The 20,412-nt window shown below is 56.5% G+C and overlaps 1 protein-coding gene across 8 annotated transcripts; it reads right to left on the bottom strand.

Moving 5' to 3' along the window:
- Positions 1–617: 617 nt before the first annotated feature.
- On the bottom strand, positions 618–14,121 carry Prom2 (prominin 2). Of its 8 annotated transcripts, none has more exons than XR_015447943.1 (25): positions 13,755–14,121; positions 13,437–13,504; positions 12,899–13,101; positions 12,675–12,795; positions 12,393–12,456; positions 12,050–12,139; positions 11,539–11,741; positions 11,152–11,226; positions 10,121–10,184; positions 9,825–9,984; positions 9,504–9,656; positions 8,866–9,027; positions 8,487–8,610; positions 7,974–8,065; positions 7,771–7,855; positions 5,786–5,932; positions 5,271–5,342; positions 4,465–4,557; positions 4,291–4,344; positions 3,883–3,963; positions 3,636–3,704; positions 2,869–2,958; positions 2,633–2,739; positions 2,250–2,373; positions 618–2,070 (listed from the first exon to the last, which is right to left on the bottom strand). XR_015447943.1 is itself a non-coding variant. In XM_021258000.2 (25 exons), exons 1-24 carry the CDS (start codon positions 13,990–13,992, stop codon positions 2,259–2,261), a joined length of 2,676 nt encoding a protein of 891 aa, XP_021113659.2. In that variant the 5' UTR covers positions 13,993–14,121; the 3' UTR covers positions 618–2,070; positions 2,250–2,258. The 8 variants fall into 8 exon arrangements, 7 of the variants coding, with proteins under 7 accessions (XP_021113659.2, XP_021113658.2, XP_021113660.2 ...); XM_021258000.2 differs by having other exon boundaries at positions 2,250–2,322; positions 3,883–3,960; XM_021257999.2 differs by having other exon boundaries at positions 2,250–2,322; positions 13,755–14,120.
- Positions 14,122–20,412: the final 6,291 nt, after the last annotated feature.

Raw genomic sequence — 20,412 nt, 5'->3', positions numbered from 1 at the left:
CCTAGAAGATACTGCAACGAAGCTGAGCAGGGCTTTTAACAACCTCTGGGACTAATACCCAGGACCACCAAGGGGAAGGTGTGCCTGGCAAACCTGCCATGTTTTGGGTTGGGTCCCAGGGGACCTCACCCTGGGACTGCAAATGGACTGGAAGTAGATCAGCCCTCAAAGGCTCTTAAGTCAGCTCATTCCCTGCAAGTGTGTTAAATTGATCCTGACTGCTAGGTCCCACGACACCTGCAAGATGTAAACATAATCCTTGTGGAGGAAAATAACTTCCTTCCCTCAGATTGTTCCTATAAGTTTTCAGATGGAATTATTTCCCAAATGTAATCAAAACCTCCAAGGATGTGAGGAGACAAAGACAAAACTCACAAAAACCATAGGAACAAGTGCTGCTAGATACAGACTCACAGGGCTCAAAGGGAATTACTGAACTTTAAAGTAACTATGCTGCAGGATATGTAAGTCTGTGGTACAGCACTTGCCTAGTGTGCATGGAGGCCTGGGTCCAGTCCCCGACACCACAATAAAATAGTAAAATAAGATAAAATACTATGCTTAATATGCTCAAATATATATAAAAAAATAAGAGGCAATTCAGAGAGAGAACTGAATATATTTTAAAATTATTTCTATTTAATTTGTTTTCACTTCACCAACTGCATTTTAGTATACAGGGTGCTACCTTCTCTGCCCAAGCTGACAGATGAGTAACAAGCAAAACCAAACAAACCAAATTTTGGGTAAAACCAAAGAGGCCCCTGTGTGACTTTCCAGGGTGCCTGTATGAGAATGTGCTTGCAATAGTGAGGATGCAAACTGAGCACACCATCCTAATTCCCAGCAGCAGATGTGTTGCTGGTTTATGAAACACAATGAGACTCCCTCAATATGCAGCAGGCCACCATCTTCAAGGCTGAGGCCTTTGAACAGGGCCATCTCCCCTTTCCCTTGCATCTGTGTGGACCCGAGCTCTGCCTTGGCCGGTGAAGTCATGGCACAAAATAGCAGCTCCCATTTAGTTACTGTACCTTTATTCCCTGCCAAAGGCTTCTCACTTGTTATATTTAATTTTCACGGCCCGACATTGAGGTTCTGATTATTCTCTTATAAAAGGAGAGGCTGGGTTTAGGAGACCTGGGTAACAGGTTCAAGGTGTCCAGCTAGCAGAATCAGAGGTAGGCTGCGAACCCAGTCCGCTCCTGTCAGCAGCCTCCCAGATTGGTGCTGCTCCCATCTGCAGGTGACTGGAGGAGCCCCTGGACACCTGCACCATCATGTACTAAACACCAACTATGTACAGAGCCCTAGCTTCAAGGGCTCTTTTGTTCTCTAAACAAAGCTTAGGGAAGTGAGGAGTTCCTGCCTTCTGGAGAGCCCAGGGTGCCATCCCAGTGTAGCCCAGGTTCCAGTCCCTCCCTGGGAACGATGCCCAGAGAGGACCTGGGGACAGCACTGCTATTTGTGACTTTGGGTGAAAGCAGGGAGGCTCACCCCTCAGTCTCCTCCTGCCCAATGGGGGCCAGGAAGTCCAGGCCCTTGGGGCCATGAGGCAGTCAGAATCCAGCCTGGTCCAGGCCCAGGCCTGCCCGGTGGGCTCATCTGATGAGCTGGTTGGGCAGGGGTCCTTGGAGGAGCGGCAAGGTAGCAGTAGGGGTGCGGTAAAAAGAGAGGACAGGAAGGAAGAAGTTCCTTGGAGAGAGGAGGAAGGAAAGATGTCCCCCAGATGGGGACAAAGGGTACAGAGCTTAGAGAGAAGCAGAGTGAGGGGCTGAAGAAGGGGTCCTGGCAGGGAGGGAACAGGCCCTTCCCTGCCCTGGTACAAAGCAGCAAAGAGGGCAAAGGCAGGGCACCAAGGGCAACTGTTGTCCTGCAGCTCAGCAGAGGTGTGAACGAATGAAGGGGTTAGGATCAAGAAGGTGGAAAGGGAGCGGGCAAAGGTGGATCAGCTGGACTAGGGGACAGTCCAGCCCAAGTCCCAAGCTTGGTCTCTGTGACAAGCTTCCGAAGTCCTCTGGTCCCAGCCAAGTGGAGGGGACAGGCAGCCCCAGGGATCACCTCACCTTGCTGTGAATTAAGAAGGAAACATGTCAGGAGGGCTTGGTCTGTCAGTCCCACTGCTGGACCACACCCAGATCCTTCTTGTCCCCTGGGCCTGGAGACTCCAGGTCTCAGCCCCCCCCCACCCCGCCCCCACTTCAATCCCCAGCCCTGAGGCATTGTGCCCGGGGGAGGTGGGGACTCACCCATTGGTCCTACAGCTTCAGGGAGGTAACCCGGGGGATGTGGAAGAGCTGAGTCTCCTCAGAGCTGGTGGAGCTGGAGCATCACAGAGTGAAGATGAGTCCCCAGCACAGACCTCAGCCTGGCCTGGGGACAAACCCAAGGGAGGAGTCCGGGAAGCTGTGCCAGGGAAGATGTGTTGCAGCAAGGAGACAGAGCAGACATATGGGATAATTCCAGGCCAGAAAATGTGCCTCTCCATGGCTTGGCCAGGAGCCTTCCTTGCTGTGGAAGTTTCAGGACAGGGTATGGAGAGGACAGACTCCTTTCTGGGCTCCTGTGCTTGCTTTCGCAGCACACATCCTTTCTGGGCTCCTGATGTCCCCCTGGTCTAGCAGCCCCTCACCTGAGGCGTTTCCGGATTGGGCGGAAGTACTTGGAGGTTTTGACAGCAAAGATGATGCTGGGGATGAGGAAGAAGGTGCACCAGCCCAGGCAGAACCAGAAGGCATTCTGGAAGGGGCATGAGGTCAGCATACCTGGCCAGATGGCAGCCCCTTCCCAGCCTGCCCTGTGCCCACAGCCTCCACCCCAGACTCAGTGTGGGGGTGGGGAAGCTGTCATCAGAGCAAGGATACTCACCCAGGGGTCGGCCATCATGTCACATAGGATCACACGGCCATTGTCCAGAGCTCTGGAGAAGGGCTGGCAGGTGGCAATGTGCTGGGTCACCTGTGGTGCCAACAGGAGGTAGGTACATATGGGGACACCCAGACCACAGGTGTGCACTCCAGATTCCGAGAGGTTGACAGGGACACAGCTGGGACCCACTGAACACTTGGACAGGTTCATAGAGAGACACATGGAACAGGCACATGGGGAGAGGGAACGCACCTGGGCTCCTTGTCTGCTCCTGCCCCCCTATTTGCCACCTGAATTAGGGCCCTACTGTGTATCCCATGCACTGGAGAGGCAACATGTATGTGTGCACAGTGCATGTCCTCAAGCACTTTGCAGACACACAGACACACACACACTCAGACACTCTCAGGGCTAAACCAGACCCCTGTAAGCCTGGCGGGGGGGGGGCGGTCCAGTCAGCTTGCAGAGGTGCAATCAGGTGGGGTCCTCAGGAGAGGACAAACTGGACAGGGGGCCAACCCACAGAAAGGGGTGGGGACAAAGCAAGGATGGCATATTCAGGAGAGCCATGGCCAACCCAGCTCACACTTGGAGAGGGGCTGTGCAGAGATGGGGCACAGAGGCTAGGTATGGGAGTTTGGGTTCAATCCTGAAGGCCTGGGCACCCCTCGAGGGCCAAGGGAACAGAATGGGGCAGAGCAGGGTGACCACAGGGTGGGTAATCCATAGCTGCCCTGAGGCCAGACAGGGTCTGCGCCTCTACTCACCTCCTCCCTCACCCAGGCCACGTACTGGGAGAAGTAGCCCATCTCCCGAGTCAGAAAACACTGACTTGCCTGCAGGAGAGAGAGAAGACCAGAGCTGGCAGGGGTCCTGGCACCCGCCCCCCATGCCTGATGCCATTGGGCCAGGCTGGCTTTCAGAGACTCACTGTGAGGGAAGGGCTGGAGAAGCCTGTGGCAGAGGTCCCGTGCCCCCTGGTTCTACAGCAGCCCCTGCCCCCCGCCCACTCACATTCTGCAGGATATGGTTGGTCAATGGCGGCAGCTCTGCATTTAGGTAGGTGACATTGCCTAGGATAGCTGAGGTCTCCTGCTGCAGGAGACAAGAGCCCTGGCTCAGTGTCCTGCTCGGGAAGCAGCCACTCATTTACCCACCAATCATCCATCCATCCATCAATCCATCCATCCACCCACTTATCCACCCAGCATATGACATACACCAAGCTGGCCTCACAGCACCTAGTGCCAAAGATCCATGGTCCTCAAGGATCTGCCCACCCAGCCCTGTCTCCTTCCCATCCCCTCCCTAGGTAGTGGAATGGGGCACAGCCTGTGAGGTCCATAGTCAGCTGGGTCCCCACTTCCTTTCTCCCTCTGCTGCCCACCTGTTCCACCCCACTGTCCCCATCCCAACAGCCACCTGGAGGTTTGGAGCGGAGGACTCCAGGGCCCTGATGCTGAGGTTGAGCTTGACCTACAAGTAGAGATCCAGGCCGGTTAGGGGGAGGGATGAAGAGGGAGGGAGTGGAGCACCTCCCTCCTTCTTCTCTGTTCTCTCTCCCAAGCCTCAGGCTCACTGAGCCCCCGAACTTACCACTAGGTTCTGCTGGGAGATGACCTGCTCCTCAAAGAGGTTTCTGAGCCCTCTGGACTCCTCCTGCAGCTGTTGCCCCAACACAGAATTGCCCTGAAGGTAAACAGAGCTCAGAATGGGCCCCATCCCCAACAGGGTGGATTTTTCCAGGGGAACCTTGACCCAGACTTTTGGTTGCACATACTGAGGGAAGGTGGACAGTGCTAGACTCAGAGGCAGAAAATTGAAGCTTCCTCAAGCTGCAACCCAAGCCCGGGTTCTAGGTCTGGCCCCTTAGTCAGTCACAGAAGCCAAAGGGAGCCATGGTGGCATCTGCTGAAGATGATGAGGAAGGGCTTCGGTGGGCCCTCTGGGATGCCTCAAAGAGAACTTTCCAAAGTCTAGATATTTGTAAATGTGAAATGCAGCTCCTCCCCTGTGGGACAGCTGTCATATCTGATCCATCACAATGTGCAGATTCCACACCTAGGGTGCACATGGCACTGCTTGCCCAGCCACATGACATCAGACCAGTCCCTTGAGCTGATCTGAGATAGAGGAGAGGCCACTTTACAGATGACAAAACAGAGGCCCATAGACATTTAGTGACTCGCCTGAGGCAGCCCAGCCAACTGGCAGGGCTTGAATCAGAACTGACATGACAAAACCCTCAAGCACAGCTGGGGTTTGGGAGCCTTAGGCCTCACTGGCAGGGGCCCTGGTCCCCTGCCTCTGCCCTCACCCTCCCCAGTCCAAGCTCCCCAGCCCTCCCGCCTCCACCTCCATTTGACTTCTGCCTGCCCTCTGGTGCCTCTGTCCCTTCTCACCTGGGACTGGGCCAGTCCTGCCAGCTCCTGGGCCAGCTGCTCCACATCTGTCTTCACCACGGGCTTCTGGATCTGAGGGTGGATGGGAGAGGTCAGCAGGGTTGCACCCTGCACCCCCTGAGGCCTCTGAATTCCCAATCTTGCCAAGCACACCCTGCTCCAGCTAAGTCTGCTGTGCCACATCAGTCACAGCGGATTTGACCTGGAGCTGCAAAATACTTCAGACATTTTCCCAAAAAACAACCAAAAGACAGGCGCCCTCTGGTGTAATACGAGGAAGAGGTGCTTCCCACCAGCGTTCCGGGCAGCAGTGGGTTCAGGACCACGAACAGCGACACGCACTGTTGGGCTGGGGGAGAGGGCAGCAGGGCTGGGGTCTGGGGACACTCCTGACAGGAAGAGGTCCCAGGAGCGAAGGTCAAGTGCCGGGACAAGGCAAGGCCCATGCCCAGCTCCTCTGTGGCCCCTCTGTGCTGTCCCCACCCTGCTTGGCCACCCGGGGTCTCTCTGCTGACCTGAACAAGGAAGTCGAGGTAGGGGATGCTCTCCACCCCACTTGTCTGCAGCGCCTCCAGGTCCCTACGGGCCTCTGGGCTCAGCAGGTCCGGGTCCTTCATGTCCACTTGGAAGCTCTGCAGGTCCCACTGCAGCTTCTTGGTATACTGGGGGCGGAGGGGGGGGGGAATGGGAAGGGCATGCCCAGTTGTTGATCCAAAGCCCACAGACATTTCACCACATGAGGGGTCCCCAGAGCTCCCTACCCTGGACACACGGCACCCTGGAAGGTTCCTAGCAGGCTCCTAGTGACCCCCACCCTAAGACCCAGTCTTCCTCCATCGCTTATCTGGTTACTGGGCTGTCACATAGATCCTCCCTGGGCACCTGGTATGAAACAGCTCTCCTGGCTTCTCTTTCACACACTTGTGTGCAGGTCTTCCTAGCACCTTCATAGTCATGGCCCCAGAGTCCTCTCTCCAACTCCAATTTACTTCTTTGTGCACTCACTAATCACCACCAGCTCTTTGATAGTGCAGTCTTGCCTACCCATTCAGCCCTAACCTTCAGCATTTAGAGGAGGCTCATCTGGTGGGTGAGGTACAAGTTTGTGGACTGTGTGAAAGAGTGAATGAATGAATGAACAGATGTGATCATATTTCCAGGAAAGACCCTTGGCATTCTTCTACCTTTGTTGCAAGAGATTTAGGGTCATGAAATTCAGCCTCAATGTTTCATAGATGAGAAACTAAGAGCATAGAGGAGCATTCACTTGCCAGAGGATGCACAGCAAGTTAGAGGATGCAGTCTATCTCCCCCTACCCTACCTGGCTGCCTCCCCTGGGGAGAAAAACCCTCACTCTCTCACAAGCAGCATTTCAGGCCTCAGTGCCAGGTGTGGCAGTGCCATCCTAGTGGCTGGTAAAACACCCTACTGATCGGTGCACAACCAGTTTGTTGCTATCTCCTTTGGGGACAGGTATTCTTAAGGTCACATTTGGAAAGTCATCAGATAGCCTCTGAGGACTGTCTGGCCCACCTTAAACTGGGACCTTATCCATCCAGTTTTCTCTGAAAGACGGGCCCTTCCCCTCCCAGGACCCCTTTGCCTGAGAGCCACGACTTCCAGGTGACAGGCATGAAGTCTGCTGTGCCCAGGACCCTGCTGCAGCCCTTCCTGGCCAGCTTCATCCATGAGGGACATAGGGACACTGCCTAGTCCAGTGGCCTTCTGACAGGCTGAAGAAGCAGGAGGAGCAGGGGCTGGAGGCATTAACTGTCCCTGGTGCAGCTTAAGGCTTGGAGTTGGGACCAGGCCATCTGGCTGTACTACCCCATGGAGCAAAAAAGGTGGTGGCCCCAAGAGGAGTTGGGAGGGTTTCTTGGGATGGAGCAGAAGCAGATGGTGGGCCCCTGGGTGGCAGGAGGGATGCAAGAACGGGATGTGGATTTTCCTCGGATATGCTTGGAAATGGCTCCCACCTCACGTAGTATGGAGAGAGGGGAAGGGATGTTTTGCAGCTTCTGCAGAATTTCAGAAGCACATTCTTAAAGCACATCCCTCCTGTGAGGTAGCCCTTCCTTGTATTAGAACCTTCTCTGCACTGAGGCCCAAACTCCATTCTCTAATCTGCCCTGCAACCTGCAGCAGGCAAATAAATACACCAAGTCCCAGTGGGCACAGGGAGAGTTCTGGGGTCAGGCTGGGAGTAGGATTCCACTACCCCTGCCCCTTCCTGGCTGTGGCAAGGGCCCTGGCAAGCTCCACTGAGTGTCCACCTGGCCTTTCCTGACTGGAGCATGCTGGTCATCATTTGTCCTCAGGCAGGACACAGCCCTCAGCCACTTCTCACTGTCAACCTCCTTGCAGCTCAGCTGTGTAGCTGTCCCTGGAGCAGAGGCTCATAGCCTCCAGGTACTCTTGACCAGAACCATCCTGCTGTAGCACCTCCATCATTCCCAGACCTCTCCAAGAAGGACCTAATGGCTTCCAGAATGTTCTTACCTGGCTGATGTCCAGGTGCTTGTCCAGGTCGTAGGAGTCGTTGAGCTGCAGAACCTTCCAGAGAGCGGCCCCTTCCTTGCACTGCCTGGATAGGAGGGAGGAACATGGAGGGTGGTATGGGGTGGCTGATGTCACCCTAATGGGACACCCATCTCTGCTCCCCCCCCCCAAGGCCACCCTGTCTGCACAGGCTGCCCACTCACTGGTAGGCCAGGAGGATGCTGATGTTCTTCCTCAGGCCAAGGAGGTGGGACAGATTCATGGAGGGGGGCAGATTTCCAGGGGTGTCTGCAAACTAGGGATGAGGAAGGAGCCATGGGGTACAGAGCAGCTTCCCCAAGGCCTGGTGCTGTCCTGACAGTGTAGAGATGGGGTGGGAGGTACCCCTGTGACTCTCCTCAGACCTGGCCTCTAACTCAAACTGCCCTGGTGCCACCTCCTCATGGGACAGTTCCCACATGTCCCTAGGAGGGTGGCCGGCCTGACCCCAGTGAGAAGCCATTTCAGCATCTCGGCTTACCCCCACGTGGGGCACCAGGATTCCCAGTCCCAGACTCAGGGTTAGGAGAGCAGAGGGTATGAGTGAGACCACTCGGAGTCCTGTCCAAGGCCTGTACAGCACCAGGGTTCGCAGCTCCTCTCTAGTGGCTCAGTCTCACTCCCTCCCCCCCCGCCCAGGTTCCTGCAGGGACAGGCTGCCCAGGGGACATCCCCACCTCGTAGAGCTCCCCGCTCTCCCAGCTCCGGCACACCAGCGTCTGCACGTTGCCGCCCACCAGGAAGGTAGCAAAGACCAGGAGGATGAGGGGGGCGGTGAAGAGGAAGCTTAACCCCACACCCCTGGGGAAAGAGACGGGGTGAGGTGGGGAGACTGGCTGCACTGGGTGAACTCTGTCACACGCACACCCCAGGCTGGCCCTGGGAGCCCAGAGGCTGAGCTTTAGGGCAGCACCTTTGAGAAGAGAAACTTAGAGAACTGGGCCTCCCAGGCGGGCGGGGCCTTGGAACCCCTAGCCCCATCCTCATCCTCACCCACTGCTGGGGCCTGTGGCCTAGAGGAGGGGATAGTTGTTTTATTTGAAGAGTCAGGACTACCTGCTGCTGGCCTTAGTGTCCACGGAGATGACCTTCAAAAGATGACCAGGCACAGCCAGGCGTGACCCACTGGCAGGGCAGCACCCAACAGGGCTGAACAGCAAGGACCTGTAGGCTGGGTGCCACAGACCTGTAGAGCTTCCTTGTGAGGTGGGCATAACCCTGTGCCAGGCCATGAGTATCATTTCAGCCCCCACATGCCCCTGTGGCCAGGGACCATTGTGCAGTGAACAACCTGCACAACGGTAAGAGGCAGCCTTGGCCTTACAGACCATCTGGTCTATGGATGGCAACAGATTCTACCTTTACTGCTGGCTCCTGTTGTTGTTGGTGCTGCCTGGAAGCTACATTAAGAAGGATTCTGAGGCTGTGTTGGACTCAGTGGGAGACTGTGCCCATTCAGTACTACAGTTGCTTGTGTGTGTGTATATGTGTGTGTATGTGTGTGTGGGGGGGAGTATTTATTTTCCATTCCTGCTCTACTCCAACCCCCTTATATAGATGAGGACACTGAGGCCAGGTGGGTTAGCCATTTGCCCAGAGCCACCCAGGAAGTGGAGGCCCAGCTGGCCCTACAGCTTGGCCTCTGGTCTCTCAGGGCTCCCTGGGAGCAGAAGGGATCCCCCCCACTTTCTTACACCATGAGGAAGCGGGCTCCAGCCTCGCCTTTGGCCTCCCAATGGCTGGGGTCTTCCCTGGCAGACAGCCCCAAGATGCCCAGGCAGAGGCCCAGCAGGTTGCAGACCACCACGAGGAGGGCTGTGGAGCACAGCACGCAGCCCATGATCCACCTGCAGGGAGGGCAGGGCTGAAGGAGGGCAGGTGGGGCGCTTCCTGCAGCCTCACTGCATAGAGGGGTCCTCTAAACAAAGGCCCAAGGAGCCAAGGGTTTTAGCTTAGTAGGAGGTGGAAGCAATGAGGCTCCGGCCCATCCTGACCGCTCAGCTCCCTCCTGGCACCTGTACGTCTCGTATCGCTGCATGTCCCGCAGGTAGGGGCGGCTGTGCTCTTCCAGCTGCTCCAGTGCCTGTTTCCATTGGGAAGCTGCCTCAGAGCCCGGGAAGCCACTGGCCAGGGTCCTCATGCCTTCGGGCTGCTGCGCCACTGCCTTCTTCAGATCTGCTCAAGCCACAGGGGCTTAGGGGACCAGAGTCACCCACCAAGGGCCTAGTCCAGGAAGACAGCCTTCTCTGGGTGGCACAGAGGGCAGCCACTGGCCCCACCCAGCCCGGGCTTTGCTTTTGACCATGCTCACCTTTGACCACGCTGGCCGTCTGCATGGCAACCAGGAGTGGGAGGCTGTGGAAGGTGTTATTCTCCTACAGGACCAAGGGTGGCTTTGTCTCCTGCCCTGGGCCTGTGTCCCAGCGTGGGGTCCCCAAGGCCCAGAGGGAGGGTATTGCCCCCCAGTGATACTCAGTTCTATTAGTACACGATCGTGACAGGTAATAATACATTTGTTATACACACACTTAGTCATCTTGGCCCCTTGCCCTCTCCGTTCTCTCATCTCCTCCTTCTCCAGATCCCCTTCCCATCGCCACAAAGTTGGCCTCCCTGTTTCTCATCATCTCTCTTTTATTTGGCTCTTTAAGTTATTTATATTTTGGGTTTCTCATATCAGAGAAACTACACAGTATTTAGCTTTCTATGTCTGATTTATTTTACTTAACAGTAGAGCCTTAGATTTGTCTCTTTTCCTGGTCTTGGCTTTCCTTTCCTCAGCCAGGCTTGACAGGACGCCTTAAAACACTGCTCCCCACAGATGCCTGTCTCTATCCCAGCCCTTTTCCAGACATCCTCTCCAGCTCCTGCCCACCCCACAGGCCTCTGCCAGCCATTTACGGAAGTCCAGCTCCTGCCCCATCCATCTCAGCTCCCACATCCTCCTGGAATCCCTGCTCCAGCCACTGCTCAGCCGACTCACCATTGCCCCAACTCCAGGACCAGTTCACAGGCGCTGACTCACAGGATGCCCTCCCCCACTGCAACCCAGAGCTACTGCCCCAGGGGTTCTGCAGGGCACCATTCCGGGCTTCCCAAAGCTCCCACCCTTCCAGGCCTGAGTGCTTCCTTCTGAAGCCTCCTTGCCTCCCTCATCAGACTCCTGCTGCTCTGAGACAGGTGACAGGAGCCTGCAGCCTGGGGTGCCAAGTGACAGATATGGTCTCAAATTGAAGGTTCAACTGGGTTCCCACTCCAAAAGGGGGAATCTGAGGCCCCTCTGTTGTTCCTAGGAGCTCCTAGGAGGCAAGAGGATGGGCTGGATGGGCCGATGGCACTTACCTCCTGGACCATGCTGGAGAAATTGGCCTCTGGGACTCCCTGTAGCCGGTACAGGACGTGGTCTATGGAGGGCACCTGAAATGGGTAGGGGCAAAGTCTACGGAGAGGGTCCCTATGGGAGGAAAGGGGCAGATGCTTCTGAATCCTCAGTACACATCCCCATGTGTAAAATGGGGACCACTGCAGTCTCTACACCCTGGAAGGTGGTGAGGACCCAGGAGCTAATACACGTGCAGATCAAGGTGCTGTGCCGGGCTGGGAGAGCTCCTGACTCTTTGGCAGGGTGCTGGTCACTAACCATCTAGGGAGAGCCTGAGGGAGGGGACCACTGGCTGCAGGTAGAGTGTTCCATCTGCTCCCCAAGTGGCCTCTGTCCTGGGCCTGCACCTGGACAAAGTCGGCGGCCAGCTCCAGGGCTCGGGCCTGGTTCAGGGTCCCCTCACAGTTCCCCTGGCACCCAGTATCCTGCAGCAGGGCAAGCAGGCGGTCCCTATGCTTCTGCACAGCTGGCTCCAGGTGCTGCTGCCCCTCCCGCAGCTCCACCAAGGTGGTGTTCAGGACTCGGAGATGGTCCATGGCAACCTGCAGGGCTGAGAGACCCACACCTGCCCTGAGCAGTCTCCACAGCTCCTGGCATCCTCAGCAGCCTCCCAGCAGGTGGGCATCCCCCATGCCATAGGAACCCCCAGTTATTAATGTCTAGAGTCACAGTGGAAACTGCCCATAGCTCACTCAGCTGGGAAGGGATGCCTGAGGCCCAGGATCCTGGCATAATGGGATGGGAAGGCTAGGTGGTGCTGAGGCTGGCAGAGCACACAAAATTCAGGGTTGGGGGAGGGTGGGCCTGTGGGGAGACACCTGCTGGGCCCCACCCCACTCAGGCATTGGTCCAACTCACCCTTGCCCAGGCTGTCCACAGAAGCCAGCACCGGGTAAACTATGCTCCCGAGCTGGGTGTGCACGAGGTTCCCAAGGCGCTCACCGATCCCTGGAGAGCACAGGACGTGCTGCAGGGCTGGCCCCAGGAACCGAGGACACCACACCCCCCGAGTCCTGCTCCCTAAGCTCTAGTCCCGGACTCTGTAGGGTGGGCTCTGGCCTCTCTACCCTGTAGCAGAGCATCTGCTGTGCCCTGTCCCCCCTCTGTGAAGGTGTCCCCAGTAGAGTCCAAGACAAAGGAACAGGGGACCTCTCTGAAGGCCTGAGCAGGGACCCTGGGATTGGCCAGCTGTAACCCTCACCATCCAGCTCCTCCAAAACTTGCTTCTGGGGCAGGGAGAACTGCTCTGCCACGGCCTGCAGCTCCTAGGTGAACATAGGTCTGTGAGCTATCCACCTCTGTCCCCGTCCTTTGTCCCTTCTGCCCTGAAGACACCATGGGTCCCCATACACAGTTCAGCAACCTTCCAGCAGGGGCAGCCGTGTGTGCAGGCTGCAGGCCACAGAGGCCCGGCTCCGCTCTGGCCTGCCTGGGCCTGGTACATACAAGGTGTGTGGGGACAAGGCGGGGGCTCATGGCTCACCTGGGGGACATCGAAGACCAGGCCTCGGAGGCTGAGCAGGGTCTCAGGCACAGCTTCCACACTGGGGCCTGTCTGCTCGTGTGTGCGCTGGTTGGTGACAAAAGCGCAGACCACACCAATCCTTTGAGGAATGAGGCGAGGAGTAAGTGGCTTGCAGGGTGCCTGGGGGACCCGGGGTTGAACAGTGCCCAGCCCCCCCCCCCCCGGCCTGGGCAGCCCCTCACAGCAGGATGAGGGTCGTCAGCAGCAGGAAGGCCATGAGGGTGCCGCCCTCACAGGCCAGGGCCTTGTGCTCCGTCTTCACATGGCCCCCGCAGCGTCGGCGGTAGCGACAACAGCAGAAGCCCAGGCCGGTGGTGGGCACCACCAGGAGGTAGAGGCCTGCGATTACAGCGCCCACCACATAGCCGGCCTCGTACCGCACCACCTGGGGGAGCAGGGCATGAGAGGCAGCCATGGCCCCCAGCCCACCCTGTGCTGGCCGAGTTGGGAGAAAATCAGAAGGGGGCAGGGACGAACACGGAGGGCCCTGTGTCCACGAGAGGCGCATGGTGTCCTTGCTCATTACCACCTTCTTACAGGAGAGGAGACTGTAGTTCAGGGGGACTTGGGCTCCTATGAGTCCCACTGGCAGCAGGCTGCAGAGCAGTGGTTTGAACCCAGGAGAGGAGGAGAAAGGATGCCCAAGACCCCCACCCTGCAAACCCCAGCAAGGTGGGCAGAGCTGAGTGGTCTGGGAGTCCTCCTGACCCTCCAACTCACCCGCCACTCCATTCTCACCTCGTCCACCTTCACGGAGGATGGCTCATTCAGCAGGGCTTTTACCAAGTCTGCAGGAAAGAGCAGGCTGAAGTGTGGGGACAGCCACCACCCTGCCTGAGGCCCCCCGCCCCTCTGCCAGGCCAAGGAGGGCTCTGTCAAGGTCACACAGAAGGTTCCGAGCCTTTTCAGCCCTTGCTGCCCAGGGACTTTGGGAAGGAGGAGGCGGCGGTGGGGATGCTGGGGTGCCTGGCCTCCAAGTCCTGCAGACTGGATGGGGATCGGCCGCCAGCCCAGGTCCGCTGGGGAGGGCACACTCACCTGCGGGGAAGGGGTTGAGCTGCACCACAGCGAGGAAGCGGCGCACTGCGCCATACAGCGGGTCCAAGGGTCCCGGCGGGCGCACGAGTGGAGCCAGCCACCGCGTCCTGGCCACGGGGGCGAACGCCAGGCGTTGTGCCTGCCCCAGGGACCCGCAGTCGTTGGCCACCGCCCCCGGCAGCCTCAGGCTCAGGCCCAGGCCCACCAGGGGCACCAGGAGGCCCGGGGTGCACCTCATGGGGTCGGGCGGGTAGGTAGGACAGGCGCGGTCGGCGGAGGGAGCGGGGGAGCACGAGGCCGGCCGTGCATCCTCCGCCTTCTCGTCTCCGTGCCTGCTGCTCTCAAAACTGGCCAGACAGGTTTGGGCTCCTGAGCTACCTGGGCGCCTGCCCGAGCGTAGGAAGGGCAGGGGCGGAGGCCTGGAGTGGGGGCAGGGCCCGAGCCAGGCGCCCTTGACAGTCTGTGGGAAAGCTGGGGCTCCCTATGCCCTCCCCCGGACGCTGGGTCAGGGCTGCCTCCTGCGGGTGGGTCCGGGTAGCGCCTTGTGCCTTCGGAGTGCTAGAGGCGGCCTAATTTCATAGTGTGTTCCACACCCAGCCCCAGCCCCCCAGAAATCGAGGCCACCTAGTGAAGTTCTGGCCTGAAGGGTCCTACGAGCAGGCATATAGGCCCAGGAACCAGGCTCCCTCTCCCTGCTTCTGCTGGGGCCTGCTGTGTCCCCATGGTGCATGCCAGGTGGCCACTACCAGTCCAAGCTGGAGTGACCTTGACAGGTGCAGACTCAGGGACGGGGAGTCCCAGTGGAGGTGTGTCCTCTGCCCCAGCCCTGCCCCTTCCAGTCACCAGCTGGGAGAGGCCAAGAGTATGCCCAAAGATGTGTCTCCACAGGCCTGTTTCTTAAATGGCTCTATGCCCTGTACCCAGGATGTCACCTGTAGCCAATCAGGTCATGGGGTGGTATTGCTGCATGGATGGAAGATGCCCCTGGCAGCCATTGAAGAAAATGATGTAAAAATGTCTCTTTTGTCATGAAGGGTACTCACAATGTGTTAACAAGCAGATTATAGAACAGTACAAGCAGATGGGGATCATCTCCAAGCAACACAATGGGAGATTTTCAATTCGCCTTCTCACAGTTGTGCATTAGGTTTGTGTTTTTTGTGTTTAAAGAGAGAATAGAAATTTGACTTTCCCTGGCACCTCTCTCCCCTGCTGCCACTGGGAGTGGGGATGGAGGAACTGGCATGGTGGCTCTTGGGAATCCCCAAACTCTACCGAGGCTTGGAGCTTGAGTGTTGGCTGGTGGGGGAGGGGCTGGTGAGAGGTGCAGGGATTGAGGGGTGTCTCTGCTGGGGTGAGGGAGCCTAAGTGTGAGTTGGGGCTGGGCCGGTCCCAGAGTACTTGCTCTCCCTACTGTGCTTTCTCAGAGCTGGGGGGCAAGAATGCATAGTCATGGAAAGCATGATCCAGTTAATAATGGGGTACTGATGGGAAATGGTACCTCATCAAAGGGTGACTCAGAGATGAGGATCAGGGCTTAATGAGGAATGGGTTGGGGGTGCCCTGGCACCTCGTCCAGTGAGAGCAGGCGAGGGACCAGGAGAGACCTCTGGAGGCCCAGCACCTGCCCACTCTGCCTGTGACTGCAGGCTGTGCCCATGTGGTCCCCACGCTAAAGCCTGAGCTCTAGGTCTGTGTTGGGGTGAGGAAGGGCTGGTCTGTCTGGGGCTGGCCAGCTCCTCCTGTCTCCCTCCCCCTCCAGTTCCAGCTGTTAGAGAGAATGACTCCCAAGGATCACTTTCTAACTTTAGCCCCGTCACCAGCAGGATGGAAATAGCCCTTGCCCAGCTTGATAGAATCCACCTATAGGCCATTAGTAACTGCCACAGAGGCCTTTTGTATTTTCTTGGTCCCAGCTCCAGGAGATGCCTAAAGTCCTTGGGGACCTGGGAAATAAGCAGGTCCTTCCTTCACTATCCATTCTCTCTCTCCTCCTCTCCAATGATCATAATTAAACCAATCAGTGATGACTGCTATTGTTTCCATAAATATCTATCATAAAACACTGCGCTTTGAAGGGAAGATTTCCCTAAGGAAAAACAAAAACATTCCAGGCCTCTTCCTCAGGCTGCGGCCGCCAAGGGTGATGTGACTACTGAACTTGCCTATTTGTCAGGTGGAGAGACTGAGGCATGGAAGAAGGCACTTTCTGGTCAGTGGCCAGGCCAGGAGCCAATGCCCCAGGTCGCCTTCCCAAACAGGTTCTTGACAGAGCCATCTGTCATCAGCGGGTTGGTTGGTCCTGGCCTCCTTCTGTCCCCAGCCCCACATGTGTAGATGGGGTTCAAGGCACAGCAGTGGAGCTGCTGCTGTAACTGAACGCTTACATCAGCCTCCAGTTGGGCAAAATCATCTAATACAAAGCCTATTTTATGGAGAAGTATTGAATGTCTCAGGTCATTTACTGATATAGTACAGAAAGTGAAAAACAGAATATTTCAATAGGCACAATTTTACACCAACATAAACTATAAAACTGTTAAGTCAAATCAGCATAAGTCAAGGGCTGTCTGTACTTTAAAGATAAGACATTTTCTCCTGGCCAGAATCTGAAGGGGATGTAAATGAAGAATCAGTACAAGCCGGGCATGGTGGCACACACCTGTAATCCCAGCACTCTGGGAGAGTGAGCAGGAGTATGGTAAGTTCGAAGCCAGCCTGGGCAACTTAGTGACTTAAAAAGATGCTGTCTCAAAATGAAAAATCAAAAAGGGCTGAGGAATCAGTAGGAGAGTCCCCAAACTAAATCTGAGGTATGCTAGGAGTGAGCCTGGTGTGGGAAGAACAAAGTGGGGTGGACAGGAAGGGAGGAGGCTCTCTAGTGTGTAGCCTGTTCCTGGCAAGCAGAAAGGAGGGGGCAAGAGCCAAAGAGAGGCCACAGGAAGTGGGTGAGGTCAACAAAGTGTTTGAGGGTATCTGTGACAGTGACTGCAGGCCAGATGTGGCTTCAGTGTGGCTACTGGACATGGGCTGCAAGGTGGCAGGTATGCCGGGACCTCAGGCAGGTATGGCAGATGTGGCCAGTCAGAGGGACAGAGATGGTGGCACTCTGGTTCCCTTTGGAAGGATGAGCTTCTAGAAGCAGCAGCCTGATACCAACCAAGAAGACCTGCAGGCCCATGGGGAGGCTCTGTACTCTCAGCATGGCCAGGGGCGTCCCCAGGGAGCAGAAGGTCACCACATCCCTAAGACTTCTTGTTCTCTGCATCAAATGGGAGGACAGTGTATTCTGGCATGGGCCAGATCTCCTCAGGGCTACAGGCTCGCTAGTGTATCCTCCTCTGCATTACCTAGATATCCTCGGCTGCCCTCTGTCCCCAAGGTCAGGAAAGGGCACTGCAGTCATGGTCCCTCTGGGAGGAGATAGACATAAAAATCTAGTTTGCAGGACTTTGAAGTTGAGGAGCCCGATGCTCTTCAGTAGCATCTGGGAAGCCCCCTGAGGGTCTGACTTAGAAAGATAATGGACACTGTAGATGAACCACTGGTCCTATTCAACATCGGCTTAGTTCATTTCTCACTGCTATAACCCATCAGCTGAGGCCAGGTAACTTGTAAGGGAAAGAGGTTTGTTTCACAGTTCCAGAGTTCCAGGAGCATGGCTCTGGTTTCTGCTGTGCTCCACAGTGGCCCCATGGCAGACGTCACCACAGTGGTAGGAGCAAGTGCAGAGGTACCATGGTGAGGTGGGAGACTGGACAGCAGGAGGGGCCGGTCTTGTTGTTTTACAACTACTTGCTCTCAAAAGAACTAACTCAGCCCAGGAGACCAACAGGACTCCCTTCTGAGGGTAATGTCCTCAATAACTAACCACCTTCCTGAGCCACCTCCTAAAGGTTCCAGCATTCAACGCTGCCACAAAAGACCAAATGTCCAGCACATGAGCTGGGGATGTAGCCACACCTATGCAGCCATAGCAGCAACATTTTCTCCAATCCAATCTTCTCCTGGCACACAAGTGCAAGGGAAGATTGCTGTGCTCCTCCCCTCTTTGGAGGTGACTTGCATCTGTTTTTCCTCCGAGGGGCTCTCATTGGGAGCATCTCAGACTCAGGGCTCTGTCTGACCCTCAATCTCTGGGGTGAGTCTGGTTGCTCAGGAGCCCAGCAGCAACAGTCTCAGAGAGACTGATCTTACACTGTGCTGGGGAAAAGCAGCCTCATGTTTGTCCCCAGGAGGGCCCAGGAGTGCAGGCTCCTCAGTAGTGGAGACTGGGAAAGGGGTTCAGCCTGAGGATGACCCCACTCAGGCAGAGTGAGGAGCCTGGCTGAGAGAGGCCAGGACCCAGACTCCACTGGGGAGCTTCTGGTGGTGCCTTGGGCTCTGGATCAGGGCCTAGTTCTGCTCAGCACCTAGAAATCATCTTATCAAAATGTCAGCTGCACAAAACCAAGGGAAAGGTGCCTGGTCCTGAGGACAGAGGGAGGATTCAAAAGAATCTTGACAGACTGGAACGGTAAGTTCACATTCACGGTACAGCGTGGAGCCTGAGAAGTGGACTGGCCAATTCGAAGACTTCTAGACTTGGAACTTTGTGAGGAAACAAAGAACTGTCATGGATTAGCTGACCACAAGTTGGCAGGAGTCAGTAATGTGGTGAGACAGCTGAGATGTTCTGTAATGTTAGATGGTCCCGAGGTCAGAGGTCAGGCAATGTGACTCAGCCCTGCTCTGCAGTTAGGGCTGCCTCTAGGGACACCATGACCAGATAGGGAAGGCAGGGCTGGCCTCCAGGCAGGACCAAGGATGCCATGCCATAAGCCCCCTGTGCCAAGGACAGAAGCCACCCCTGGGCCAGCAGAGGGACAGGAAGGTCAGGGAAAGCTCAGGCCCTGGCTTCTGGACTTTCACACTGGAGCCAGCTGAGAGCTCTGAGCCTCCAGCTCCTCCCACTCATTCTCAACCTGGTTCTCTACCTGTTTCAGGGCCACAGAAGGACACAGGATAAGGATAGGCACAGCCCTCTTGGAGCATCTCCCACAGCACCCCCTCTACATGAACGTGGTGCCTCCACAGGCTGAGGATGGGGCTGAAAGTGTCAGGCTGCCCTGGACTGGGAGAGCCCTCAGGGCACCTGACACCCAGAGGCACTGGCTCTCCTGCACCCCCTGCTGCAGGCTTCTCTGAAGCATATTTGGTGGCTTCCCAGGCAGCAGGATACCATTTGCACAGGAGAACTGGAAGGTTGCTTTGTGGAGCCCCTTTGACAGAAAGGCCTTTCCTCCTGGGTGACCTGCAAAGAAAATTGTCCTTCATCCCCAATTCTTCAGGAAAGGCCTCCTCAGAAGTGAAGGTCTCACTGTGACAGGTGTCATGCCATGGGTTTATCTGATACAGACCATAACACACAAAATACAGACAAGCCCCGCACGAGGAGCAATGCTCGGTGGGAATGTGCTACAGCACTGTGGGAGGGTCTTACCCCAGGTAAGGCCAGCTCCGTGGTGTGTCGGGCAGCATAGCCACTCATTTCCCCAGGGATGCCTCCTCTTCCTGGTCACATACAAGTTCCCCCCATCTTCATTCAAGGAGTAGATTTTAAAGGGGTGGGGACTGTGTGGGAACTGTCACCTGAGTAGGACCTTGCCCCTCAGCCAGCAAAACAGTACTGGGCAAGAGCAGAGGAGGAGGGGTGCACATGGCCAAGGGAGGGTTGGAGTCTCAGCCTGGCTCCTGTTGTAATTACCTGCAGATGCCTGCCTTGCATCCCAGAGCTGACATACGAATCTCTAGGGGTCCAGGTAGGTTGTGAGGGGGTTCACGTGGGCCACAGGAACTGAGTCAGGGCAGCCCCTGGTCCCCATCACAGGACTATCTGGAGAGTAACACAGTCCCCAGCATGTCTGTAGATGCCATGGCCTGCATGGCCTGTGGGGTCCCTAGGGGAGCTCAGAGGGAGGGGCTGACTGCCAGCCAGAAGCAGACAGGGTCTGTGACCAAAGCAATTCCACCGCAGCTAGTGCCCCACCACACACCCACTGCTCAGCCAAATGCAGAGGAAGGGCCTCAAAGGCAGATGTCTGCGGAGCAGTTACACCCAAGTACAGGGGACAGAGGGACAGTGTCTCCCAGATGCAAGGGAGAGCAAGGGTCTCTTTCAGGGTCAGAGGAGGGTGGAGCAGTGATTGGAAATACAGGGAATGTAGAGTAACTGCTTTAGCAGCACAAGGTCTCTAGGCAGGACTCCAAATGCAGGGATTGATCAGTGACATTCAAATGAAGGCAGGAAAGGGGGCAGTGGGTGTGGCACAGGGTGAATGGAACAGGGTGAGAGCCAATGAGGGCAGAGGACCCTGCAGCTGTGGCTGCAAAATGCACTGGACAGTGTGACAGTCACTCTACAAGTAGATGGGGGTGAGGCATCCACACACAACAGCCACACACAACAGTTTGGGGCGCTGCTTCCAAACACAGCAGGGTGTGGGGCAGTGCCTTCCTTGCCCATGGCCAAGGGGACTCTGCCTCCAAATACAGAGACTCAGAGGCAGTGGTGTCCAAAACCCTTGACATTGAAGCAAGCAAGTGCCTTTAAAATACCTAAGGCTGTGGAGTGGTCAAGGCAGATGAGGAGGGGAAGGGTTGACTTCCAAATGGAGAG

This window comes from Heterocephalus glaber, unplaced genomic scaffold (assembly GCF_053883595.1).
Source record: "Heterocephalus glaber isolate CG9 unplaced genomic scaffold, H.glaber_assembly_v1.0 deba00000470, whole genome shotgun sequence".
Lineage (NCBI taxonomy): Eukaryota > Metazoa > Chordata > Mammalia > Rodentia > Bathyergidae > Heterocephalus > Heterocephalus glaber.
Note: the sequence above shows the minus strand (reverse complement) of the source record. Positions and strands in the feature narration are given on the sequence as shown.

Coding starts and splice junctions, on each gene's coding strand:
- Prom2 (XM_021257999.2), bottom strand. CDS start 13,992: ATGAGGTGCACCCCGGGCCTCCTGGTGCCCCTGGTGGGCCTGGGCCTG. Junction 12,796..12,898: donor CTGACGACCCTCATCCTGCT/GTGAGGGGCTGC, acceptor CATTCCTCAAAG/GATTGGTGTGGTCTGCGCTT. Junction 4,345..4,464: donor TCTCCCAGCAGAACCTAGTG/GTAAGTTCGGGG, acceptor CTCTACTTGTAG/GTCAAGCTCAACCTCAGCAT.